Source organism: Solea solea, chromosome 16 (genome assembly GCF_958295425.1).
Source record: "Solea solea chromosome 16, fSolSol10.1, whole genome shotgun sequence".
Classification (NCBI taxonomy): Eukaryota; Metazoa; Chordata; class Actinopteri; order Pleuronectiformes; family Soleidae; genus Solea; species Solea solea.
In genome coordinates this window covers 12,675,704-12,697,927 of record NC_081149.1, presented here as the reverse complement: position 1 = coordinate 12,697,927, position 22,224 = coordinate 12,675,704, and the positions used below count along the sequence as shown (strand labels likewise).

Below are 22,224 nucleotides of genomic sequence, written 5' to 3'. Positions count from 1 at the left end.
ACCTACTTCACTCTCTCTCTCCTGCCTAAGCTTTGGCTCCCACCATGGAATGACTTCGGCATGTACAGTCAATCCCCACACTTTCTCTCTCTATCTCCCTTTGCCTCTAAATAGGGTGCGCTGCCTCGATCACATGACTGTGCTTGTGTCTGGTGGGTCATTCCTAATGAGGCGACGCTGCCTGACTCATCGTCTCTATAGCGACTGCTCTGTCTTTCACAGATTGCAGCCATTGTTCGTGCCTCTTTGTCACACGATGCAGTGGTTTCTCACTCATTTCCTCTCACTTTCCAGAATCACAGGTAGAGAGCAGTTTGTGTGAGTAATGGTTTTGTCCTTACACCATGCCCTCTTTGATAATACTAGGAATGCCAGTAATGTCAGGCATCTAATTCTGCTTCCCTTTCGACCTTTTTTTTTTTTTCTTGAGAAGAAAACACACTGAATGTGAAAAAAGTACAACATAAACATGTTTGGCCTCGTCAGCAGTGATAAAGGATGATGATGTATGTACTTTACTTCTCTAGACTGTTGGTGAAAAGGGTGAGAAGAGAGACAGAGGGATGGGAAGGTGAAATGGCTGACGTAGTCTTACAATAGCTGGACATTGAATTGAATTGATTATTGAACAGGATCTTCACATTGTGACATCATTGCTGCGTGATGCATGGCATCCCAATCTGTCAATCAGCTGATCAATCAGTGAAGATAAATGTGACAGTCATGAGTCAAGCACATGTCTGGAATGTTAAGTGCGCCATTAACAGAGAATGAAGTGTTCAACAGCGGTGAAGAGATGGATCACAGTGGGTAACGGCAGTAGTGCAGAGAGAGGACAGGGATATTCACTGAAGTGTTACTGGGAGGAAGAGTAGTAAATAAATATAACCAGTTGGTTGAGATGGAAAGGGAGGATGAGGAGGAGGATTTTTGTTGCTTCCTACACCACTGCAAGCAGCCAGAGTGAGCCAAAATGGCTGCTTGTGGTGGGAGAAAAGTGAGAGACAATGATCCATGTTAATGAAAAGCCATGGACACGACAACAGACAAAGAGGTCCATAAACTATTTAATGGCGGTCTCTATAAGAGTTAGTTGTTCCAACATATAGATTCAGTCATGGGGTCAGACAGGGGAACGGCTAAGGTCGAGACGCATGTGAGGAGGGGAGTTCGGAGAGAGTTGAGGAGGGTGGGGACCTGAGAGGGAGAAGGCTCATTGGGATTTTGGCACTAATGGCGACTACTCTCAGCCTGACCTCGGATGTAGGTCAAGCCTATATCTGCTCTTTAAGATGCTAGTGATTGAAGTGCCTGGTCATACTGATTGGAGCTCCTCAGTTGTGCTTGTTGCAGGGCTGCAGCATCAGAGAGACCATTACAAGGAGCTGGAGTGCCGGAGCAAGATGCACCTCCCTCCCCCATCCTCTCCTCCCCCTTCACAGCCTTGCTGAACACATAAGGAACCGGGGGGATTGACTGATGTACATGGGTAGGGGTGGGGGGGTTGTGGCGTACAGGTTCACAGTGCATGTGCAATAAAGAAAATAGAGAAATGATAGTAGAAAGAGAGGGGTAGAAGGAAGAAGAGCAAGGAAAAAGAGAAGTGTAAAAGATGCTCATAAGAGCCTGCGGCTGCCTGTGATGGCCGGGTGTGATCTGAGAGATAAACCAATCAGAAACAAAGCCAGAGGAAGAGAACAATAGAGAGGCGGGATGAGAAACACAGCAGAGGAAAGAAGCAGCGATAGATATGAGGACAGTGAGAGGATAGCAGTTAAATGGAAGAGTAAATTACTGAAAAAGACACTGAATGAGAGAAAGACGCTGAAGCTCCTGGAGATGGGGGACTGTAAAAATGATAAAAAAAGGAGCAAGTTTGGCCAGTTACTTTATCTTATTAGGATGTATTAACTTTGAGATTACAGCAACAACAAACTTTGAATCAGTCCCGAGAAACTAAAACAAGAAGGGAAGAGATAACATGTGGAGAAAAGGAGCTGTTGAGTAATGTGAAGAGAAAGAGGACAATTTATTTTCCTATATTTGGATGGACAAATAAAGCTCAGTTTCAAAATAAGTGGAACGATGCTGAGGAAATGTTACTAACTAAGTGAGTGAGAGGCAACAATGTGAAGAAAATGTGTTTTGAAATGAAAAAAAAAAGAGGAGACATTTGCCATGAGAGGATATGAAAGTATGCTGTCTGTAAGTTTAGACTGAGATGAAATACTTCGTACAGGAAAGGAATGGTGTTCAGTTCTCATTTATCTCTCACAGATACTGGACTGACCTCCTGTGATGTCTTTTTTGTGTGTGCGTGTGCGTGTGCGTGTGCGTGTGTGTGTGCATGCGTGCAGGTCAGGCTGGTGTCATCAGAACCAAGGAGGAAATCTAGAAGGATTTTAGAGTTTTTGGTTATAAGTCAAAGAGAGATAGAAAGATAAGGGCAGAGGAGGTGATTAGAGACTGAGAAAGAAAAGGGAGGGATATCAACATCAAACATGACCACTACACAAGGTGCTGGGTTAGGAGGGGATATGGGGGAAGGAAGGGAGACAAGGGAGGAAGAGGAGGAGGGAGGAAGGGGCGAGCTGTGGTTGTTATGTTCATCATGGTCTTTACCTTTTTGATCCACTTCTATTCAAGCATCGGAAAAAGGAGAAAGAAGGAGATAGAAAGATAAAAGAGAAAGACAGTGAGGAAGAGAGAGGGAGAGGGAAAATAAAGAGAATGAAAGAAAAACAGGTGCAGGAAAAAAGAGAAAATTGAGATTAAATAAAACGCTGTCCTTTCTCTCTTTTTTAGCAAGTTATCTGTCTCTGTGCTATGGTTGGCTACTCAGAGAAAGGATGGCTAAAATGGAAAATGAGGAGGGGAAGTGGCCTGACCCGGGTTTCAATCCATTTCCATTTCATTTCATTTTTATCAATAATTCCACAACAACACATTTCTACCCCAACCACACACTCTCGACCCCACCTCCACCCCTCTTTTTGCCACATCGCTCCCTCTTTCCCTCCCACTTCCCCTGTGCCGAGGTTGTAGCCCGAGGAACCTGTTGGAGAAAGAAAACAAAGAAGAATATCTCGTGCTGTGGTCCTCTTCAGCTGTGGAAGTAGACAGAGTGGGAAAGGTGGAGGAAGATATGGGGGATGGTAGATGGAAAGGTGGCGATTAGGATGAGGTTGTCTTTGGATGGATCATTGCATCCCTCTAAGACTGACTCCAAGTACAGCAGTGTGTTGGCATTAGAGTGGTCCCTTCATCTACAGAAAACAGTGCTTCTGGCTTTGCTCAATTTACAGAGTCAGGGTGCTCGCTATAAAAAGCAAAAGCAAAAACGCTCAACCCATCGACCATCCAATCAATGGGGAGCTGCCGGCTTGCCTGTCCAAAGCTAGCTCATCAAAGAAAAGAGAACAAACAACAAGGGAATGGGAGGGTTTGACAGAGTGGAACGCCTCAGAAGCACAGAGAGAAACCAGGAGACGGGATCGGGGGGTTGGGAGCGGGGGGTTGTCTACAGCAAGCTCATCACACACCAAGGCCTGTACGGCTGACATGAGCAGGTAAGGCGTGGCTCCTTCAACATCCGTGGCCACTCCACTGTTTGTTGCCCATCTTGTGTTGCCAAGCCTGGGGAGGTCCATGAGCGAGGAGCGAGAGAGGACCTCAGCCCTGCCTCGCAAACTGCTGGCACTGGCGCACGTCTTTCCCCGGTGTTTGATGACGAGCAAATGGTGTGTGAGTGGATTGTCGTGTCTCTCGGGACAGGACGTGTCAAAAGGCACTTGGCTGGCGGATTCCTGCTGTGAGCGTGATTGTCATGTATGTGTTGCGGGAAGTCTGACGTTCCCCGGGGAGCGCTGTAAAATTGTCCGGACACCTCTCAGTGTTGCCCATAAAGAAAGAAATAAGGTAAGAGAGAGAGAGAAGAACAGAGAAAGAGAGAGGAAGTCAGAGAAAAAGACAGGACGAGAGAAAGTGAGAGAAGCAACGAGAGAAAGACACAGAGAGAGAGAGAGCACAAGCTGTACAGTGAAAAACAGCAAGGAAAAGGAAAAGGGAAGTGTTAGCAGCAGTAGCCTGGTCTGCTTGCATCTTGGCAACGGTGCAGCATTAGCATCAACAGTCTCAGTGATCATTTATTCTCTAATGAGAAGATCAAAGAGGACAAACAACCTCTATGAAGACCTGGGGAATGGCAGCCATTTTCAGCCTTGAGGGGTAAACATGGCAATGCTATGAAAGCAAGTCCGGTGAAGCTATAGGGTACGGGGCAAGAAAACATTACATTTCTGCCACCAACTGCGAGTGCAATCATTAGCTCCAAGGTTAGCGGAGGGAAAGAGTGGCCAGAGAGCATCCACAGCTTTCATCGTGACCGGAACAACAGCGGGGGGGTGTATGGGAACACAGGAATTCAGCAGAGCTTGAACAAGTTGAGGTTTTTTTTAAATTTTCCTTTTTAGACGGAGCAATCGTCTGACAGCAGAGCCTTGCTAACAAGTCTGAAGTCATATTCATCAAAAATGGTACGATAGATGATATATGATGTTATAGATGGATGTTTGCCTAAAAAAAGAGGAAAACTATGTGGTGATGGGAGAGAGAGAGAGAGAGAGAGAGAGAGAGAGAGAGAGAAGAAGTTCTTCAGTGCTGCAACTGGAGAGAAGAAGGGGAAGAACAAGGGAAGTGGAAGATCTCTGTTGACTCAATTTCTTATGTCGTTGGTTCTCCTGGAAAATAAACACTCGGCACAGAGACACACAAGATCATCACACGAACCTAGAGACACACAAACACAGGAAAAAGAGACAGCAGCTCATCAAACTGTCCTCACAGTGAATCAGAAGGTGAGTTTAAGGCCACGTTGGCTGTTTGTCTGATTCATTCAGCATTTCTCTTTCAGGGCTCTTTTGAGAAATAAGCCACTGCCCTCTCTCTCCTTAATCACTCCTCAGCTCTCTCTACAACCCTATCAATTACTCCCACACTAATGAGTACAGCCAGAAACACACACTCTCACACACACATATTATAGACAACTTAACCTCGTCTGTTTCTTTCACAGTGCAGAGAGACAACACGTCCTCTCCGTCTTCTTTCGTCCTCTCCGTGCTCCGTTTCCCCTTTCTCTCACTTTGCATTTTTTCACAGTGTAGTCATCCATTTCCGCAGCCCGAGCAAAGCCTCCTGATTCGCATTCTCATTTTAGCTACATCAAAGTGTTTCCTCTCCTGCCCTGAAAACTTGTCTCATTACACTGCCATTATTCCTTCTACTGACAAACTCATCCCGACAATCCAACTACAATTTCCAGCAGCTTTGTGTCCAAAATGTGCTGTCTTGTACTGAATAGCCAGTGTTGAATACATTTGTGGGGAAGAATCAATTTTATAAAGTGAAACAGTGACAGAGTCACAAATATACGAGTGTAAAAGTAGACAATATGGAGTTACCAATGAAGATTGGACAAATCTCTCCTGCACAGCCTGAGTAGGCACTTTAATAGCCAGTACCTGCACTGTGCATATTAACAAAATAAATCACAGCGGATGAAATAGCAGAGGCACAACACTAAGCCTAATGGTTCTGGCATGGCTACCATGGATGACCCCAGTGAGGAGCATTGGGAATCAATAATGATGTAGCACAGTGTCCTGGAGGAGGAGGGTGGACAGGTTTCTTGGTGTACATCTGTGTCAGGACTGCAGTGTAGACGTCCCACTGCATGAAGTACATGCTGCAGCTGTGTGCATGGATCTGTGATGTCTAAATGGAACCCTGCACTCTACAACAGACTGTGACAGTGTGAAATGAGAGTTCAGTTGAGCTGTTTTGTCTTGCTCGGTTCCGGCTGGCAAAAATAATGTTATATGGAGGCCTCACAGGGCTTTTTGGCTCAACAAGATATGATTTGACTTGTTGGAGGATGTCGTCTTTTGCCAAAGAAATCCCACACACAGCAACACACACATCCTGGGACCTTGTCTGAGCATAGCTGACATAGTTTGTGTGTGTGTATGTGTGCTTGTATTGTTTTCTGGCATAAACACGGACCATGTCAGGATCAGTAGTAGAGATTTAGAAATTGAGATTTAAATTGTGGTTAGATTGAGGTTAGGGTTAGGCATTAACTGGTTATGGTTAAGGTTAGGAATAATGCCTTGTTTAGGCAGTCCAAGTTATAGCAGCGTGCAAAACTCTCTCTCGCTTTCTTTGAGCTCTTGTAATTACGCAACTGGTTAATATCACCAGCATCCGTGGAATAGTTGGTAGCAATTTCTTGGAGCTGACAGATATTAACACAGTGTATATATCAAAGGAGATGAGTCATACTCTCACCATGACGAGTGGATCCACCAATACATATGGCTGCTGCTACAAAATACACTGTCCACGTGTGTGTGTGTGTGTGTCAGCTGCAGCTGTCACCTCTCTGTTTCAGGTGACCGTTAACTTGGCGTCTCTGTGACACGCACACATCACAAACATCGACATGGCTGTCATTGCATCTCACCTGCTGTGACACACCACCTTACTATGCCATATTTCCATTGTTCACCCTTATGTCAAGACAGCCGATGAGAAAACATCATGGATCAGCCTTGGATGATGTCAGAGTGCCCCAGCGTTCCCAGCCAAACGTGAACGACGGGGCATTACCAGAGCGATTAGCAGCAGCAAATTCAATTAATCTTGACAAATCTCTGCTGAGGCAGAACTGAAGAGTGCGATGCGCCCCCCTCTCCTGGTAATTAAAAGTGGCCGAGTTGAGTGGCATGCGGTGCGACTGCGTCTAGGTTTGAGGATGAGCAGTTCCACTGCCGAGTCTGAATGTGTCAGGTCATATTTAGTTTGTCAGATGAGCACAAACATTTAAAGCAGCCACAGAGCAAGTTCTGTTTGTACATGTGCGTGTGTGTGTGTGTGTGTGTGTGTGTGTGTGTGTGTGTGTGTGTGTGTGATGTGTGTAGAGGAGTTGTTTCTTTAGCAGAGAGTGGCAGAGGACAGGGGTAATTGGCTCTTATTTGTCACTTCAGACAGGTGTGACTTTATATCACAGAGGAATCAGCTTCCAATTTTCTAAGCCGAACCATACTTTAGATGCAAAAAACAAAGTTCTTATTTTTTATTTTTTCAAACACAGGGAGGAAAATGCAAGTCAGCAACTATTTAATCATCCAACTGATTGCCTTGTGGACAGAGAACAAGCTCCCTTGTGCAGTCAGACAAGGTTAGAATGCATGAGGAGAAGGGAGTACAACTAAGCCATGCTACCATGACCCCCCTGTGGACAATTCCATCAAGGACACCAAATTGCAGACCAGGATCAACAGAGGCTTAACAAGCAAAAATATGTTCCTGGAGAGGCATAATCTGACCACAGCTAATACTGACTGAAAGACAGGATAGAATACGTGTTACCACTTAGAAGGTTGTTAGGAAAAACTTCACACTATATAATCCACAAAGGCAAGAAATCCAGCAAACTTCGTATTTGTGACTGAGGCTGCAACCTGACTCAACAAAGTCTCTTGAAAGGTAAACCGAGGACACAGAACCACTGAGCAAGGGACACATAAGATCTGAGAGAGATGCTATGAAGTCCTGAGTGTCTGTGAGTGTCCACATCAGAGTTGAATGGTTGAGTATTTGAATTTTCTCTGCACCTGTAAAAGAAACAGAGACAGCAAAAGAGACACGGAATGGGAAGATTGATGGACAGAGTAAAAATAGAAGAAGAATGAGAGAAATAGGGCAATTGACAGAGATGAAACACCAAGAAGTGAAAGAGAGAAAACCAGAATAGAGAAAAGGAGGAGTGGAGGAGGATGGGAAGGCTGTACCGAATAGAAAGCAAAGAAAGGGTAAATGAGAGATTTCCAAAGGGAAAAAGGATGAGGAGCAAGAGGGAGAAGAAGTGAAGAAAGGAGGTTAGCGGCTTGGTGTGGATTCAATCCCGTGGCTCGCCAACATCTGCATCTGAGGAAAAAGCATAAAGAATCACCCCCATGCCCCAACTTGATCAACCGAAAAATGTACCCTAGTTTTCCCCCCCAGCAACACTCTCATCTGTCCCTCCACCCCTTTGTGCAACCCAGTTCTGAATCTTCCTGGTGAAGAGGAGCACCACTTCCCCTCCTCTGCAACCAAGTGCTCCTGCACAGTGTAGGGATCAATGCTGAGAGTAATAATACATGAGAGGGAGGAGGGGAGACTGAGCAGAGATTTTCACATGAGCGAGGACCAACACCACATAACTCTTGCTGTGTCTGCTCCTTTGGCTGCGAGCGTGTTCCTGTTTGTGTGTACATGCTTTCATGGTGTAAGAGGGGGGGAGAGAGCAAAGCCACGCGTGTGCGTGTGTGTGTTCGTGCGTGCATGCTCAGGTATGTGTGTATGTGTGTGTGTGTCACAACTCCACGCAGCTCTGAGCAGCGCCATGAGGAAGTCAGCCGTTACCATGGGGACACAAAAATGTGTGGTACTCCCGGTCAGGTGGTCTAAAATAAGCCTTTTTGCTGTTTGTGTTAACATTCCTATTGTGAGGCGCTGCATGCACACAATCTCCCCTGCCCCCTAGTCTCACTGTGCCCAATTTTAATTTTTATTGGAAATCAGAGGGACGGCTAAGGTGTTTGGCACCAGATAAAGGCAGTAGCATGCCCCTGGGTCAATCTATGTGTGAGCGTGGGGCAGAGTGTGCTACACTACAGTGATCACCAATGAGGGCTGACCCCATATTTGCAGTGGGTGTGTGTGTGTGTGTGACTTCCTTATCGGACCCTGTGTTTGTGGAGCATCTTCCCACGTGTGAAAATCCCTCTCAGTAACTGGTGTGTCACTCTGTCGATGAAGAAAAAAGGTTTAGCACTCTGTGTGAGTGTGTGTGCATGAGTGTGTCTGAGCAGTGTAAGTGTACAGGAGAGAAAGAGGAGAGAGACCGAGAGTGGCCGAGGGTGACTGTTTGTCTTGCTTTGTTTTGCATTTGTTGAAAGAAGCCAGAGAGAACAAGTGTGCGCAAATAAGTGTTTGCCCATCATTTGTTGTTTTGGGGTGCTGAAGAGGGGCAAGAGGTTCAGGTGGGGGTACAGGGAGGGATGGGAGGGACAGTGAATGGGTTGAGGGGGTGGGGAGATGTGAGGGGGTGACAGGGTCTCGGTACTCACTGTAAGGGACACACTCGTACTGGATCTCCAAATACTTGTAGGTCCCTGGACAAGGGTCTGGGAACACATCTGACCCCGCAACCACAACACACTGAGTGCGGTTATTACACCTGCAAGAGGAAACAGATGGGGAAAGGAGTGGAGAAAAAGAGAGAGAGGAGGAAGTGAGTGATAGAAAAATAACAAGTGCCACTGTAAGAAAGACAAAGGGGAGCAGGTACAAAAAAAAAAAACATCTTCAGGCTCTGAAAGACGACGAGAACGGTAGGGAAGGGAGTAATTTCACACTAGACTAGATCATGTGACAGCTGCACCCAAGGGGAGGTGGGAAACAGACAAGGGTGGGAGGGAGGGGGAGAAAGAAGTAGGATGAAGGAGTAAGAAGGGAGGGAAGAGGCAGAGAAAGGGCGAGTGACGTCAGAGCGTGGTCTCTTGGGGGATTGTGAGTGGGAGCAATTAGAGGCGAGAGAACAGGGAAGGACGGATGGGGGGGGGTACGGCAAATATTCTACACAGCTACACCACACACACACACACGCACAGGAAAAACATTCATATGCACATAATACCTTTGACTAAACCACATCTCTGCATGCCTTCTCACGTTTGCACTCTGAGGTACACACACACACACACACACAGAGACACTCCTTCTATTCGCTCTTGTCACATAATCCTTCTCTTTCCAGCTTTAAGCATTTCCTCCCTGTACTATTCCCTCCCTTCGTATCTCAAATCGCTGCTGCTCTCACTCTATCATCTCATCATTTCTGGCATCCAACCCCCCTCCCCCAATCCCCCCCCCCCCCCCCCCCCCAAGCTAGCACCCTGATCCTGTGCCTCCATTACATACGTGATGGATTGCCGAGAGAGGGCTCCCATTGATCTGCACTCAGAGGAAGCAGATGCTGAGCACAAACACAGAGAGCAACTGAAGGAAGCCGTTCAAATACTCGCGCAACAATCCAAAACGTATGATACTCACACACGTACTCGTGCACACGGACACCTCCATACACCAAGGCGTGCTGATGCACTGAGCAACGATACTGATTTCTGTAGTCCACATAAGCTATATACACCTCAGACAGGAAAACAGGGAATTCTGGACAAAATTATGTTGTGAAATATAGTAACTTGTTTCTTCAGACCTTAACAGGCTTTGACTCTGGACACACACACACACACACACACACACACACATAAGATCAAAACAGATCAATAGATACCTCTGTGACATTATCTTGAAGGCATCTGGCAAGTAGCACTGCACATTCTCCATCTGGAAGGGGTCTGCATCACAGATCTTGTCATCAGTGCGGCCATAGTTGGCCGTCTCAATCATGATGACATCACTCCCAGGGCAGCGCAGCTCAATCGGGTAGCCTTCACACGCCAGCTCTCGACGCATCAAGCCGAAGGGCATCATTGACCGGCTCAGGGCTGGAGTGGAAAGAAGGAGGGAGGAAAAGTTATTGATAATTCAATGAACCTTAATACTTTTAGGAGGCACTTTATTATTCGACCACATTGTAAATATGATATGTATTATTTGACAGGAGCAGGCGGAATGGAAGTGGTGCCTATCGTCCTCGTGTAAAACACAAATTAGCTACTATCGACATGCCTCCGGTGAGTTGTAATATTTCGGCGCTGTTGATGCACAGCCTCGCAATTCAGTTTTTACACTGGATCATCACACATCACATTATTGGCATAAAGGATTAGCAGCACTACCAGCTTCTCCAATCACTCCACTTGTGAAACAAACTGTGAGAGTTTCAATCATTAACAAACTCCTACACAAGGCCAGGCAGGAACTTATGTTCACTGCAGAGAACCATATCCTTCTTAGCATCTGTAAGTCTCTTCCAAGTGTCAGCGGAGCATCTCAGGATTCACTAAGGGAGAAGTTGATATTAGAACAAGCAAAAAAGGCGGGAATTAATGTCTGTGTACACATTCACCTCTGGGGCGGACACCATTTGCACACCCACTGCTGTTAATCAGCCATCTGAGAGGCATGTCAATGTGCTGCTGTGGCCAGCAGCGGGGCTCTTTGTGGAGAGGGGTCGGCAGGGACAGCGGGGTATTCAAGGTTAATCGCTGAGTGAGGCTGAGAGGCATGGAAGAGGGCTGCATAGAGGCACTGAGAGGAGACACTTGCTGTCTCTACAGCGCTCTCCGTGACTGTGTACATTTCCCACTGCCACTACAGTCAGCATCACACAAACAGAAATAACAAAATGTCTGCCAAATTCCTTTACAGCCCAAGGTAGAGGCCCAGACAGAGGAGAGGTAGAGAGTGAGTGATCTGGCAGTGAAGCTGTTTGTGGAGTTGAAGGACAACCTGTGTTTCTCTGAACCAACGCTTCTGTCATAAACTAAAAGCCACTGTCCATGGTCCTGAACTGACAAAACTTCTTTCAGGAAATACTGGAGCTGCATCAGAGACTGGCAGGTGTGGAGCTGTCCACTGTCCTGAAGAAGCACTTCTCTGCATTTTTAGTGAGGAGGGCATGGCACACATGCAGCTGATAGTGGGCATACTGTCAAATGTAAGCAGAACAATGCTTGCTCCACTCAGGCAGGGTGGAATTTGGAGCGTCTTTCTTTATAAACAGAGGCTCTCAATACACAGCATTTTCCCCTAATAGACAGCCTCAGCAGCAGACAAGGGCACTAAGTCAGTCCCTCTCCCCCACTGCTGTTTCTGCTGAAACCCACAGAGCAGGGCTGTTTTCACTTCCCGACTCTGAACTGGCTCCGCTTAGGTTTCAGCCGCTGTCCATTCAGGAGGAGTGCCCATCTGGGTCAATGTCAATGTCAGTCATCCCCGACATGCTCTGCAGCAATGTGCTACATGATTCACTGCCACGGGACTTGCTCATATTTCTAAACGCTACCCAGTTATGTAGCAGGAACTTGAGTTCAATTGTGTAACTCACGCCATTAAGGCTGAATAACTTGCACAGGCAGACTTCAAATCGTTTATGCCTCGCCAGCATGCAGTGCCAGTGCCAAATCACAAAGGCCTAGATGCAAAAGCGCATACTAATTAAAGCACACGGAGATGCAAACAGCAGGCGAGGCCAGACCAACAAGTCCCCACACAAATGCAAAAATCCACACAAGCGAATTAGCACATACGCAGACGTACTGGGCAGATGAGTGTGCACATTCACAGTCAAGCACACACATATTCAGACGCATGCATTCACACACAACCCTGGTGTCACAGTGGGATTACAATACATAGTGTCAGTGTGTGGCCTTGTTCTCTTAACTACCCTGTGGTGTAAGTACACAAAAGTGTACAGCTGGCCAGCCATTAGAACCACACAGTGAGCCAAGAGGAAAGTGAAAGTGAAGGGGGCCACCAGGAGTGATCACACTCTCACTTATACTGTGGACCATCACAACAGGAACATTAGCAAACATCTCAGGGGGCAGCTCATATTTTAAAACGACTTTATATGGCAAACATTTCAGGGCCATTTGAGCTCTAATGTAAATAGCGACAGCGGAAGTGTTCATGTTTTGCGATGAAACGGCCAACAGAGCTGTTGATTTAATTTCTTGGCTGTTGTTTAAGTTTAGACTGAGCCGTTTCAACAGCAGTGAATAAATACAGATAATTTCGGTTTTGATCAACAATGGCCTTTTTTGTTGCTTCTCATGTTTGTGTAGATCATTTTTTGCCACTACTTGTGTCTGGCATCATCATTCATTTAGCCAAACGGAGCTTGATCAAAGAGAAGGGCACGAGAAGCACAATAATTAAACATGATAAGTCTACACAATCTCCGTAATCCAGCTTTTATACAAAGAAATAACTGTTCTACCATTGTGCTGAATCTGATGAATAACAAAAATCCATTATCTTGCTCAGGTATTTCTTTTTCTAGCCTGACTGTTTAAGTATATATTTAGACATAATTGAGCATAGTTATTATTGAGCCAGAACACTTCATTGGTGGCAGCAACCATTAAAACCTGCCTATTCCTGGCACCATAGCAAATCTCTTCTTCTCACATATTGTATCATATTTCACACCTACACTCTCCACAGTTTGACAAGTTCCCGGTTTAAGGTGGAATTTCTAACGTAAATTCAGCAGGGAGCACTGATTTTAGCATAACGGATGACATGTTTACAAACAAGTGTGGAACTTAACTTCAGGGACTTTCTTTCTCTTTCTTGTGTGTGTGTGTGTTTGTGTGGCCAGATGGCCTAAGGCCTGGCTGTGGCTGTGGTAAGGTCTGAGCTGAGCTGAGATGAACAGAGGATAAGCTTTGGCTGGCCATGGGCTACGATTGTCCCTCACTCTGCAGGAATCCATTAAGGTTTCAGGGTCTCTTTGGCCAACACACACACACACAGACACACATATACACGTGGCTATTTTGTCTGTCAGACTCATAATAGCTGGATGAAAAAGTGTATTTTGCAGCAGAAGCCATATGTATAGGTGGATCTACTCCTCATGGTAAGACTATGACGCATTTCCTTTGGTATATACACTGTGTTGATATCTGTCAGCTCCAATTGTTCCACATACTGGTTATGACATAAACCAGTAAGATGGTGTGTGCAAGACAGCATCCTCTCTCTCTCTCTGTCACACACACACACACACACGGACAAACACAAAGGCGCACAGACACATCAGACAGGGGGCTGGTGTCACTCCATGGCAGCTGGTCAGTGGGTCTGGATCAGTTGGCTTCATAATCGAAACTCCACACAAATTATGAGTAAGAGAGAGCACTGATTGAATTTGACTCATTATCCTCACACAGTAATTAAAGCCTGAGGGTGGATAGATGCTTGGACCCTATGACAAGAACATGATTTTGCAGACTCGTCTTTTGCACACACACCTCCTTTCTCTACCACTATGTGTCTCTAAAGCCTTTTCTCCCTCTCATGCCCACACACATATTGGCAACCTTCCAACATCATTTGGAAAAGAAAAGATGTGACCCACAACCAAAAGTCATGGTCAACACTTGGGGAAACATTACAATTTTTTTTTTTTTTCCTACATCAAGACTGAGACTACCTTTAGAATTCTGAAAAGTTCACAGTAGGACTAGAGAAGGAGCTCTCTTCCCTGAGACGTTGCCAAAAAAAAAAGTCCATGATCAGCAGTGCACTTTTAAACAGCACCATTTCAATGTTTCACACAATTTGACCTCGGACGATGCTCAATAGTCTCTTTGCTCGGAAATAACTGAGTGAGAGAGGACGGCCTTGCAGACAGAGAGCCTGAGCCTGTGATACTGACTTTGCAACTCAGTCACAATAGGAGATTATACTTATGGAGCACTGTGGCCCAAAGGCTGACTTGTCAGCTGGTTGGCTAACTGTCTTTTGGGGGGCAGAAATGTGATCACCCCCTCTAAGGCCCTGCTTGTTCCAGCAGTCATTTTCTAATGCTTCTCATTAGAATAGCACTGAAGTATAGTTGCAGTATTGGTACTTGAGAAACTTGGAATGCTGTTGACGTAGGGGGATTCTTGTTATATGACCCTTCTCAAAATGAATTTTAAATGAATCTAGGGCTAATAAAGAAGTATCCCCTTTCTACCCGGAGATAAGAATGATTTATTAATGGTATACTGCAAACATCTCCATGCATTTTGCCCTCAAATGTAGCCTTGGCCAAATTAGCTATCTTCCTCATAAGGCTCAGTTTACTTCTTTAGTAAAGCAAAGAACAAAGAACAAGTCATTTTACAGTCATTGGACACAACTGAGAGGTCTCAGTGATGGGAATACCTCTCTAGGAGAGAATCATCCACTTCCAATTTCTCCACCACTTTATCAGCTTAGTGCTGTATCTTAGCGACTCACTTAGCACTGCGCGTTAGCGTAATGACTCACTGGAGCGTGGCCTGTCACCACAGACAAGCAGAGGCGATATGGCCAGAACTGTCACATCGAGGCAGCCTTCAAGCTAAGGACTGGTGACAAAGTGACATCCTGAGACAAACCTACAGGACTAACATGAGAATGAATGTGGATGTGGCTGTGTGACTTAGTAGGACTATGTGACTCTTTAGGACCTTTTCTGGTATAAAAACTGACAGGACCAGTACTCATGGGGACCAAAATATGGTCCTAAGAGGGCAGACAACTAATTTCTGAGGAACTGGTTAAGTGTAGGGCTTAGATTTGAATTGTGGTTGGGTTACGGTTAGGCATCAACTGGTTATGATCAGTTTAAGACTTTGTTTAGGTTGTCCAAATTAATGTAATAAATGTGGTGACCTAAGAGGAATAGCTGCACAAACCTGTATTTTCTCACCTAAAGCACACTACAGAATATGTTTTGTGGGGACCAAAATGCGGGACCCCAACAGTTAACAGCACTTTGCTTTAGCTGTTGTTGTTTTTTAAAGTGCTTTATAAATAAAGTTGGATTGGATTGGTTTAATTCAAGGTTCCATATTTTGAGAAGAAAAGGGCAGACAAAGTACATGAGATTAGGGTTGAGTAAGAAAGGGTGGGTGGTTAAGGTCGAGGTGAGGTTCAGCATCAAGTTATTAAGGTTAGGATAAGGTGATATGAAATGAAAATAAATGTCAATAACAGGTCCCCATAAAGATAGCTGAATAAATAAAGGTGAATAAATATGACTGGCTTCATAGTTAGAATCTCCTCTGACTCTGCTGTATGGCAGGCAAAAGATTCAGAGATGAGATGGAGGCGACTGCATGGGAACCAGCCTTCCAATAGGGTCAGAACACAATGCAGCAGCAAAATGACGCACATCCACCGCAATGAAGCCACGTGAAGCTTGCTCACAGGGACGAAGAAATGGAACGACAACACAAATGAGACATGGTAAAAAAAAAGAAAAAGATATAAAATCATCAAACTAGATGCTGACAAAGGATGAACATGACGATCATTCTTTCCGGAAGCACGAGGTCACTGACATAAAAGGAGTGAGGCAGATGTTTTGTTGGACAGGGCCTATTGTTCTGATCGCCTCCGCAGCCAAGTCTGAACTGAACTGAATTACAGCAGAGCCCATAAAATTACATCATTCTAAAGAGAATTAAATGTGCCCCAACTGGAAATAAGATACACACACCCTCATACAACACATACTTATGCATTGGCCATGATGCACACAAACATGTCTTGCAGGCAGACTCATGCAAGCCTGAACCCTCATCCTTGAGAACTCTCACTCAGTATGTGTACATGACATATTATTGCACCAGTCTGACTCAAACCATACTTTTTTAAAACAATTTATACACTTTACATAATGTGATTTGTAGTTTGTATACCTTCAGTCGGACCAGAGTTGTACTCAAGCTGGCCCAGGTGCTCTGTGCATGGCTAATATTCATAAATGATAGAATAAGCTAGTAAACAGAAGAAAAAGACAACAGCAACAAAAATATGGTACATCTTCTGGACAGATGAGGTGACTTATTTTATGCTCTTATGTTGTGTTTATGGATGGTAGGAAAATGGAACAACCATATACTGAACCGGAAACTACCTAATACTAACAAACAGAAAGGGGTTGTTTTGTCCCTAACAGAGAGACCCTTCATTCAATAAATTGATTCCTCTCTAGTGGTTGTATACTGGGTCAAGTCCAGTCGAATAGTGTAGTTGAGCTACAACCATAACTTGACATACAGTAACTGTGCATGGAAATGTACTGAGCGTGTGAGGACCAACTATGCTGTGGTGGTGGTTGTTGGGTGGAGGGGTGGTGTGGTGGGAAGTGGCAGGCATAGTGGATAGATTAAGAGAGGTGGCTAAAAAGCCACTGAGACACTGAACAACACACATACACAAATGGAAGAGTGAGGCAAGCCCAGGCGTGCTCATACTGTCAAACCACTTCATCGCTAGCCCCAGTGCCTAATTATGCAATAAAAGCGCCTCAGTAGGGGGGCACAGCATAGCCCAAAATAAAAAATCCGCCTGCCTAAAAAGTAGGAGCTTCACCCGATGTAAAATATCTTCCATCTCCCTTGGGAGGAGAGCTGTGCTACGAGCCCAACACAACTCTGTTTCTCTCCTGTTCTTGGTTTCCAGCACATATCACATCAGGCAGGCCAGTGAGTCAGACCTAGATTCATATAAACACTCTAGTGGAGTAAATCTGCAGGTGATGAAGTGAATCAGCTATGGAGATGGGAGAAGGGAGCAGAGTGGAAAAGTGAGAAAGAGGGTGAGGGACTGAAGAAAGAAAAGGAAGGAAGCAAGAGAGTGTGAGAGATGAAGTGGAGACCTGTGGTCAAAAAGATGTGTGTATGTATTTGGAAGACTTGCAAGTTCCATCCAAAGGCATTTTATTAAAGATAAGTGTCGATGCTCAGCCCTGCTGCAGCACCAGACACTTAATTAACCCCTCTACACTCTCAGGCAAAGGTTTGTGGATGTTGCGTCTGTGTGTATTTACAGTGCATGTTTATTAGCTGATCGATATGTTTGTAAGTATCTTGTGTATGACGCTCATGTACCTTTGTATTATATCAATGATTAAAAAGGGATTTGGCCACAAATGCTGATGAATCCCTCTTAATCCTCTATGCCGTCTTGCTCACCTCCAGTGCAATGATATTTTATGTTTCCGTTTCTCCTTGTGTTATTTCTTTTTCACCTCCCTCGATCCCTCGTCCAATTTCATCTACCCAGAAATTCTTTCATTTACCCTCCCCATTCATCCTCGTTGCCCACCTCTCATTCCTTCCATGTCTTCATCCACCCCCTACTTGTCCTGACCCCTCACCTCCAGTTTTCCCTCTTCCCTTTCCTTCCCTTCCTCCTCCTTTACTCCAGCTCACCATTTTAGCAGATTCTCCACTCATCCATCTCTCTCTCCCCCCTCTCTTCTCTCTCTGCCCTTGGCTCCCGGCCGTAAGCTGCTGCTGCTGGTAATTATCAATCTGCAGTCCACAGAATACATGAGAAGCAAATGTGCACACACTCAAGCACATGACGTGTTTGCAACACACACACAAGACAAGACAAGACAGCCTCCAAGTTACACAGTGGGGCCGTGAGAGAAAAGAGGCAGCTATCACACAACTGCACACACAACACAGTCCCCACTCCTTATAGGAATGTGTTTGCAGTACACAAATCAATGTACACAAGCCAACATACCCTGACTCACACAACTACAAGCAAACACAAACAAAGTGGACACACACAACGCTGTGAACAACAAATAAACAAATGGACACATACATCATCTTCAAAGGAAGGTTTGAAAGAACACACCGTCACTCCACACTGGCCTATTCCTCCTACTCCCACCCGCCCCCGTCTCCCGATATATGTTCAAAGGCCGTCCATTAACCTTTCACTCACGCAGACAGTCGTCTTTGTGAGCTACTGCTCTCAGCCAAGGGCTTTGAAGAGCACAGCATATCCCAACACCAGAGACTAAATTAGGACAGTAACAAACAAGGGAAATGCAGAAAGAAGCACAAGAAGTGAAAAGATGGAAGTGACGACGAGGGATATGAGATATGCTTTGTTAACAGATATCAGGGCAGGGAGAGGAAAACAGAGCAGGGCTGGTTACACGGGGATGGTGTAAAAAGGAGAGGAGCGGGAACATAAAAAAAAGAGAGGACCAACAGAGAGACAGAAAGGCAGGAGACGGGCGGGAGGGGGTCTTTGGGGGAATAACATTACAACACAGAGAGAGGGAGTAATAGCTAAGGTGTTAGTGGAGAGAGAGAGAAGAAAGATTGGATGAAAACTGGAGGTGAGTGAGAGAAGTGAGAGGTACAGGACTGTTGTTAAAAAAGATAGGGATGCTACAAGAGCCTAAACGTGCACAAGAGGAAGCGAGAGAGAAAAAGGTTTTACAGCTCTTCTTTATGACAAAATCCAGATGATATGGAGCACTTGATTGGCAATTAGTGTCTGTGAAGCCTGTGGATTTGGCAAAGAAAAACACAGTGCAACATATTCAAGGGTCATTTTCACACGAAATGAAACCATTTACTTGTCTCTGCAAACACAGTCAGCCAGTTTGGATGGTCGTGGTCTATAAAACACAAAGCTATCAGAGGACAGAATTTGCTAAATGGGGCAACTAATGCTGTTGAAGATACTTTTCGTGGATTTCAAGAAACAAGTGAAATATTTTAGTATGAAAGCAAACAAATGTCAAAGAAATACTTCATGATAAAAATGATAACTCAGCAGGACAGTCCTCTTTGGTGTGGTGGCTTTCACTGGTGCATCACAGCAAGAGGATTTGACTTTTCTCTGTGGGGGTTTGCATGTTCTCCTCCTTTTTTCCTTGGGTTTCTCACGTATGTTTACCCAAGGCAAACATAGGTTAAATGTATGTTTGCCTTGGGTTTCTCACATATAGGTTAAATGTATGTTTGCTTTGGGTTTCTCAGGGTGCTTCCTCCCACAATCCACATCATTTGGGTTTACTACACTGACCGTGCGTGTAAGTGTGAGTGTAAATTGTTGTTTGTCTCTGTAATTCATTATCACCTCATTCTGAAGAACTAATGGCATTCACAGCTTCAGTGATGCGCATTAAAAATGCTCCGTCTTTCAGACTCACCTTATAAGTGCAAGTGTAGATTTTACAAAACACATATTAAGCAATATAATATAATATGCCATTCAGCAAATTATTCAGCCACAAGGAGCCAAGTGTACATAGCAAGGTTAGCGGGCCCAACAGCTTTATTGCCTCCTCTTGAAATATTATTACTACAAGCCCATCAGAGAATCAATTCTTATGAATCAATGAGCAGGGTGCAGTTTTAAAATGATCATTTTAATATTACAGTATTGAGGGACTGACAGTCTGCCCGCGCTCTCTCTGCATGAATCTGTTATTGAATGTGGTTTCAGGTCAAGTATTTTTTAAATCCTCACTCAGAATTTCAAAATTGAGGGATGAGCAACACTTAGTGTCCGGATAAAACTGCCAGCTTCAGTCATAAAAAAGCATCTGGCTTGTTAAAGCATGGTGAATTCTTCATGTGGCCCTCCATGAAAAATAACAACTCAGTCCTGTATTATAGAACCCAGAGTACTGCATTGTGACCAGTCCCCATTCAGACATTCTGTCACCATCCAAGGGCAGTCAAGAGACTAAAGCACTTTGTCGAGAAGATGTGTTAAAAAAAAAAAAAGCTAGTCCCCCATCTTTAAATAATAGCTAGAAGGGTAGGGCAAAGGAGAAAAAAGCCAGGGAAAGGAGGGAAGATGAATAAAAATGTCTGCATGTGCACTAAAGGTCCAGGGGCCTTTCCACGCGACTGATCAGAGAGCAAAGGCTTAAATACAGTAAAGATGAGAACAGATTCCACCAGTCATCTGGCACTGGCATCCTAGTAGGTTTGCAACACACACGTACAAACACTCCACTACTGCCATCTGGGGCGTGTGTTAAATGCACTAATGCACATATAGCAATACACATACAGAATATAATGTACTTAAAAATCCTCACACGTCCAATTATTATCATTTAAGACTGAAAAGTTAGACTTAAAATGGCCTGGCTGCTAATGCTGGTGTGCAAAAATACAGTACAGTACACAGATGTGCATTCTGATGCTGTGTCAGGGCATCATGGCGTACACGCCGCAGCTGCCTGCAATGCCTGCCACATTAAGCAACCCTAATGGGCTCTCCAAAGAACAACGCTGAATTTGGTTACATTTCCAAGCGCTCTGTGGAATCAGCGGGACATTCTGTTTGTCAGGTTATGAACGTCAGTCTGTCAGTTCACCTGCTGGGACGGGCACGAGGAGAAGTTTGGCATATACTGCGTATAATGAATATGACTTTATTGGTCTTGGTTTGTAAGACGTTTCCATTCATTAAGGATATATGGAGTGTTTGTTTCGCACAGCCTGTGCATTTTAAAGTGAAATTCATAATAGTAATTTAAAAAGATGAATATTCACCGTGTGAGCCAAACAAGCGAGTGAGTTTTGTCGGGCTGAGCAGGCGTGTGTACAAAGCTCATGCTGGTTAGGAACATTTGCTTTTAAGAGCTGATTCCAGATCAGAGTAAATGTGGGAGCTTTAGGGCTAAATATTAGCATGTGCAGCCAAGAGTGGAGGGAGGTTAAAGCACAGCAGCTTAGTCAGGACACTGAGGAAGGGCTGGGGTACACATTAGACTGTGAAACCATGTGTGATGATCCTGCAGGTTTCAAAATGAGCTCTGATTACCCCGAGAGTGATTCCGGTAGCTCTCGTCACATCAAAACTATGCTCTTCTCCTAAAATGATACCTTCCTGTTCCCCTCCCTCTTTCTTTCCTGCTCCCCCAGTCACACTAGAGAGAGAGAGAGAAGGAACATTACAGCCGAAAATATCACTGCGAGAATTATTATGCAACAAAACGGTTTCGGTGAGCACTTATCAATATGTCTGCGGATGTGATTTCATTAAAAAAATAAGAGCGGAACATTCCAACTTTAAAACAAACGGTGTGCCTGTGCGCATACAGATAACCGTCAATTGGTTATTAATGCATTATTAATATTATGCAAGTCCCAGGTCACATGGATAGGCTCATTTTAATACAATCACACACACACACACAGCGAGAGTGAGCACAAAGCAATGCAATGCCAGGGGCCAAAGGTGGATGAACATGGAACAGAATGTACACTACACACAACCAATGTTACAAAAGCAGCCAAACTGAAATGGAAAAAAAAAACACACAACTACACTCAAATTAAAACCACATCTGGACAGTCAGAGCTTACACATGGGGAGTGATAAGAGCCAATGCTGACACAGGCACGCAAGAACACACCCTCCCTTCAGCTTCTTTGACTCCTCCCGCTTTATCACTAGCCCCACCCTGTGGCAACATTGACTCTCCCTGATGCTCCTCCTCCTCCTCATCCAAGCTGTCCATCACCCAGCGGCTGGTTGGCACAGAGCTGACCGAGAGCATACAACAGATGGTGCGATGCTGTTTGTGTGGCAGGCCACAAGCAGGACGGACACCCAACAGTCTCTCTATTCCATCCTCAATCCTCTGACTGCTGCTTC

At 44.9% G+C, this 22,224-nt stretch overlaps 1 protein-coding gene across 1 annotated transcript in view; it reads right to left on the bottom strand.

Moving 5' to 3' along the window:
* adgrl1a (adhesion G protein-coupled receptor L1a) overlaps nucleotides 1-22,224 on the bottom strand; it is an 89,826-nt gene that overhangs the window by 27,384 nt on the left and 40,218 nt on the right. Inside the window, exons 3-5 of the mRNA XM_058652858.1 lie at nucleotides 10,406-10,619; nucleotides 9,177-9,286; nucleotides 2,623-2,637 (exon numbers count right to left, since the gene is read on the bottom strand). Coding sequence (XP_058508841.1) covers nucleotides 2,623-2,637; nucleotides 9,177-9,286; nucleotides 10,406-10,619 — 339 coding nt within the window. The remainder of the gene's footprint in view (nucleotides 1-2,622; nucleotides 2,638-9,176; nucleotides 9,287-10,405; nucleotides 10,620-22,224) is intronic.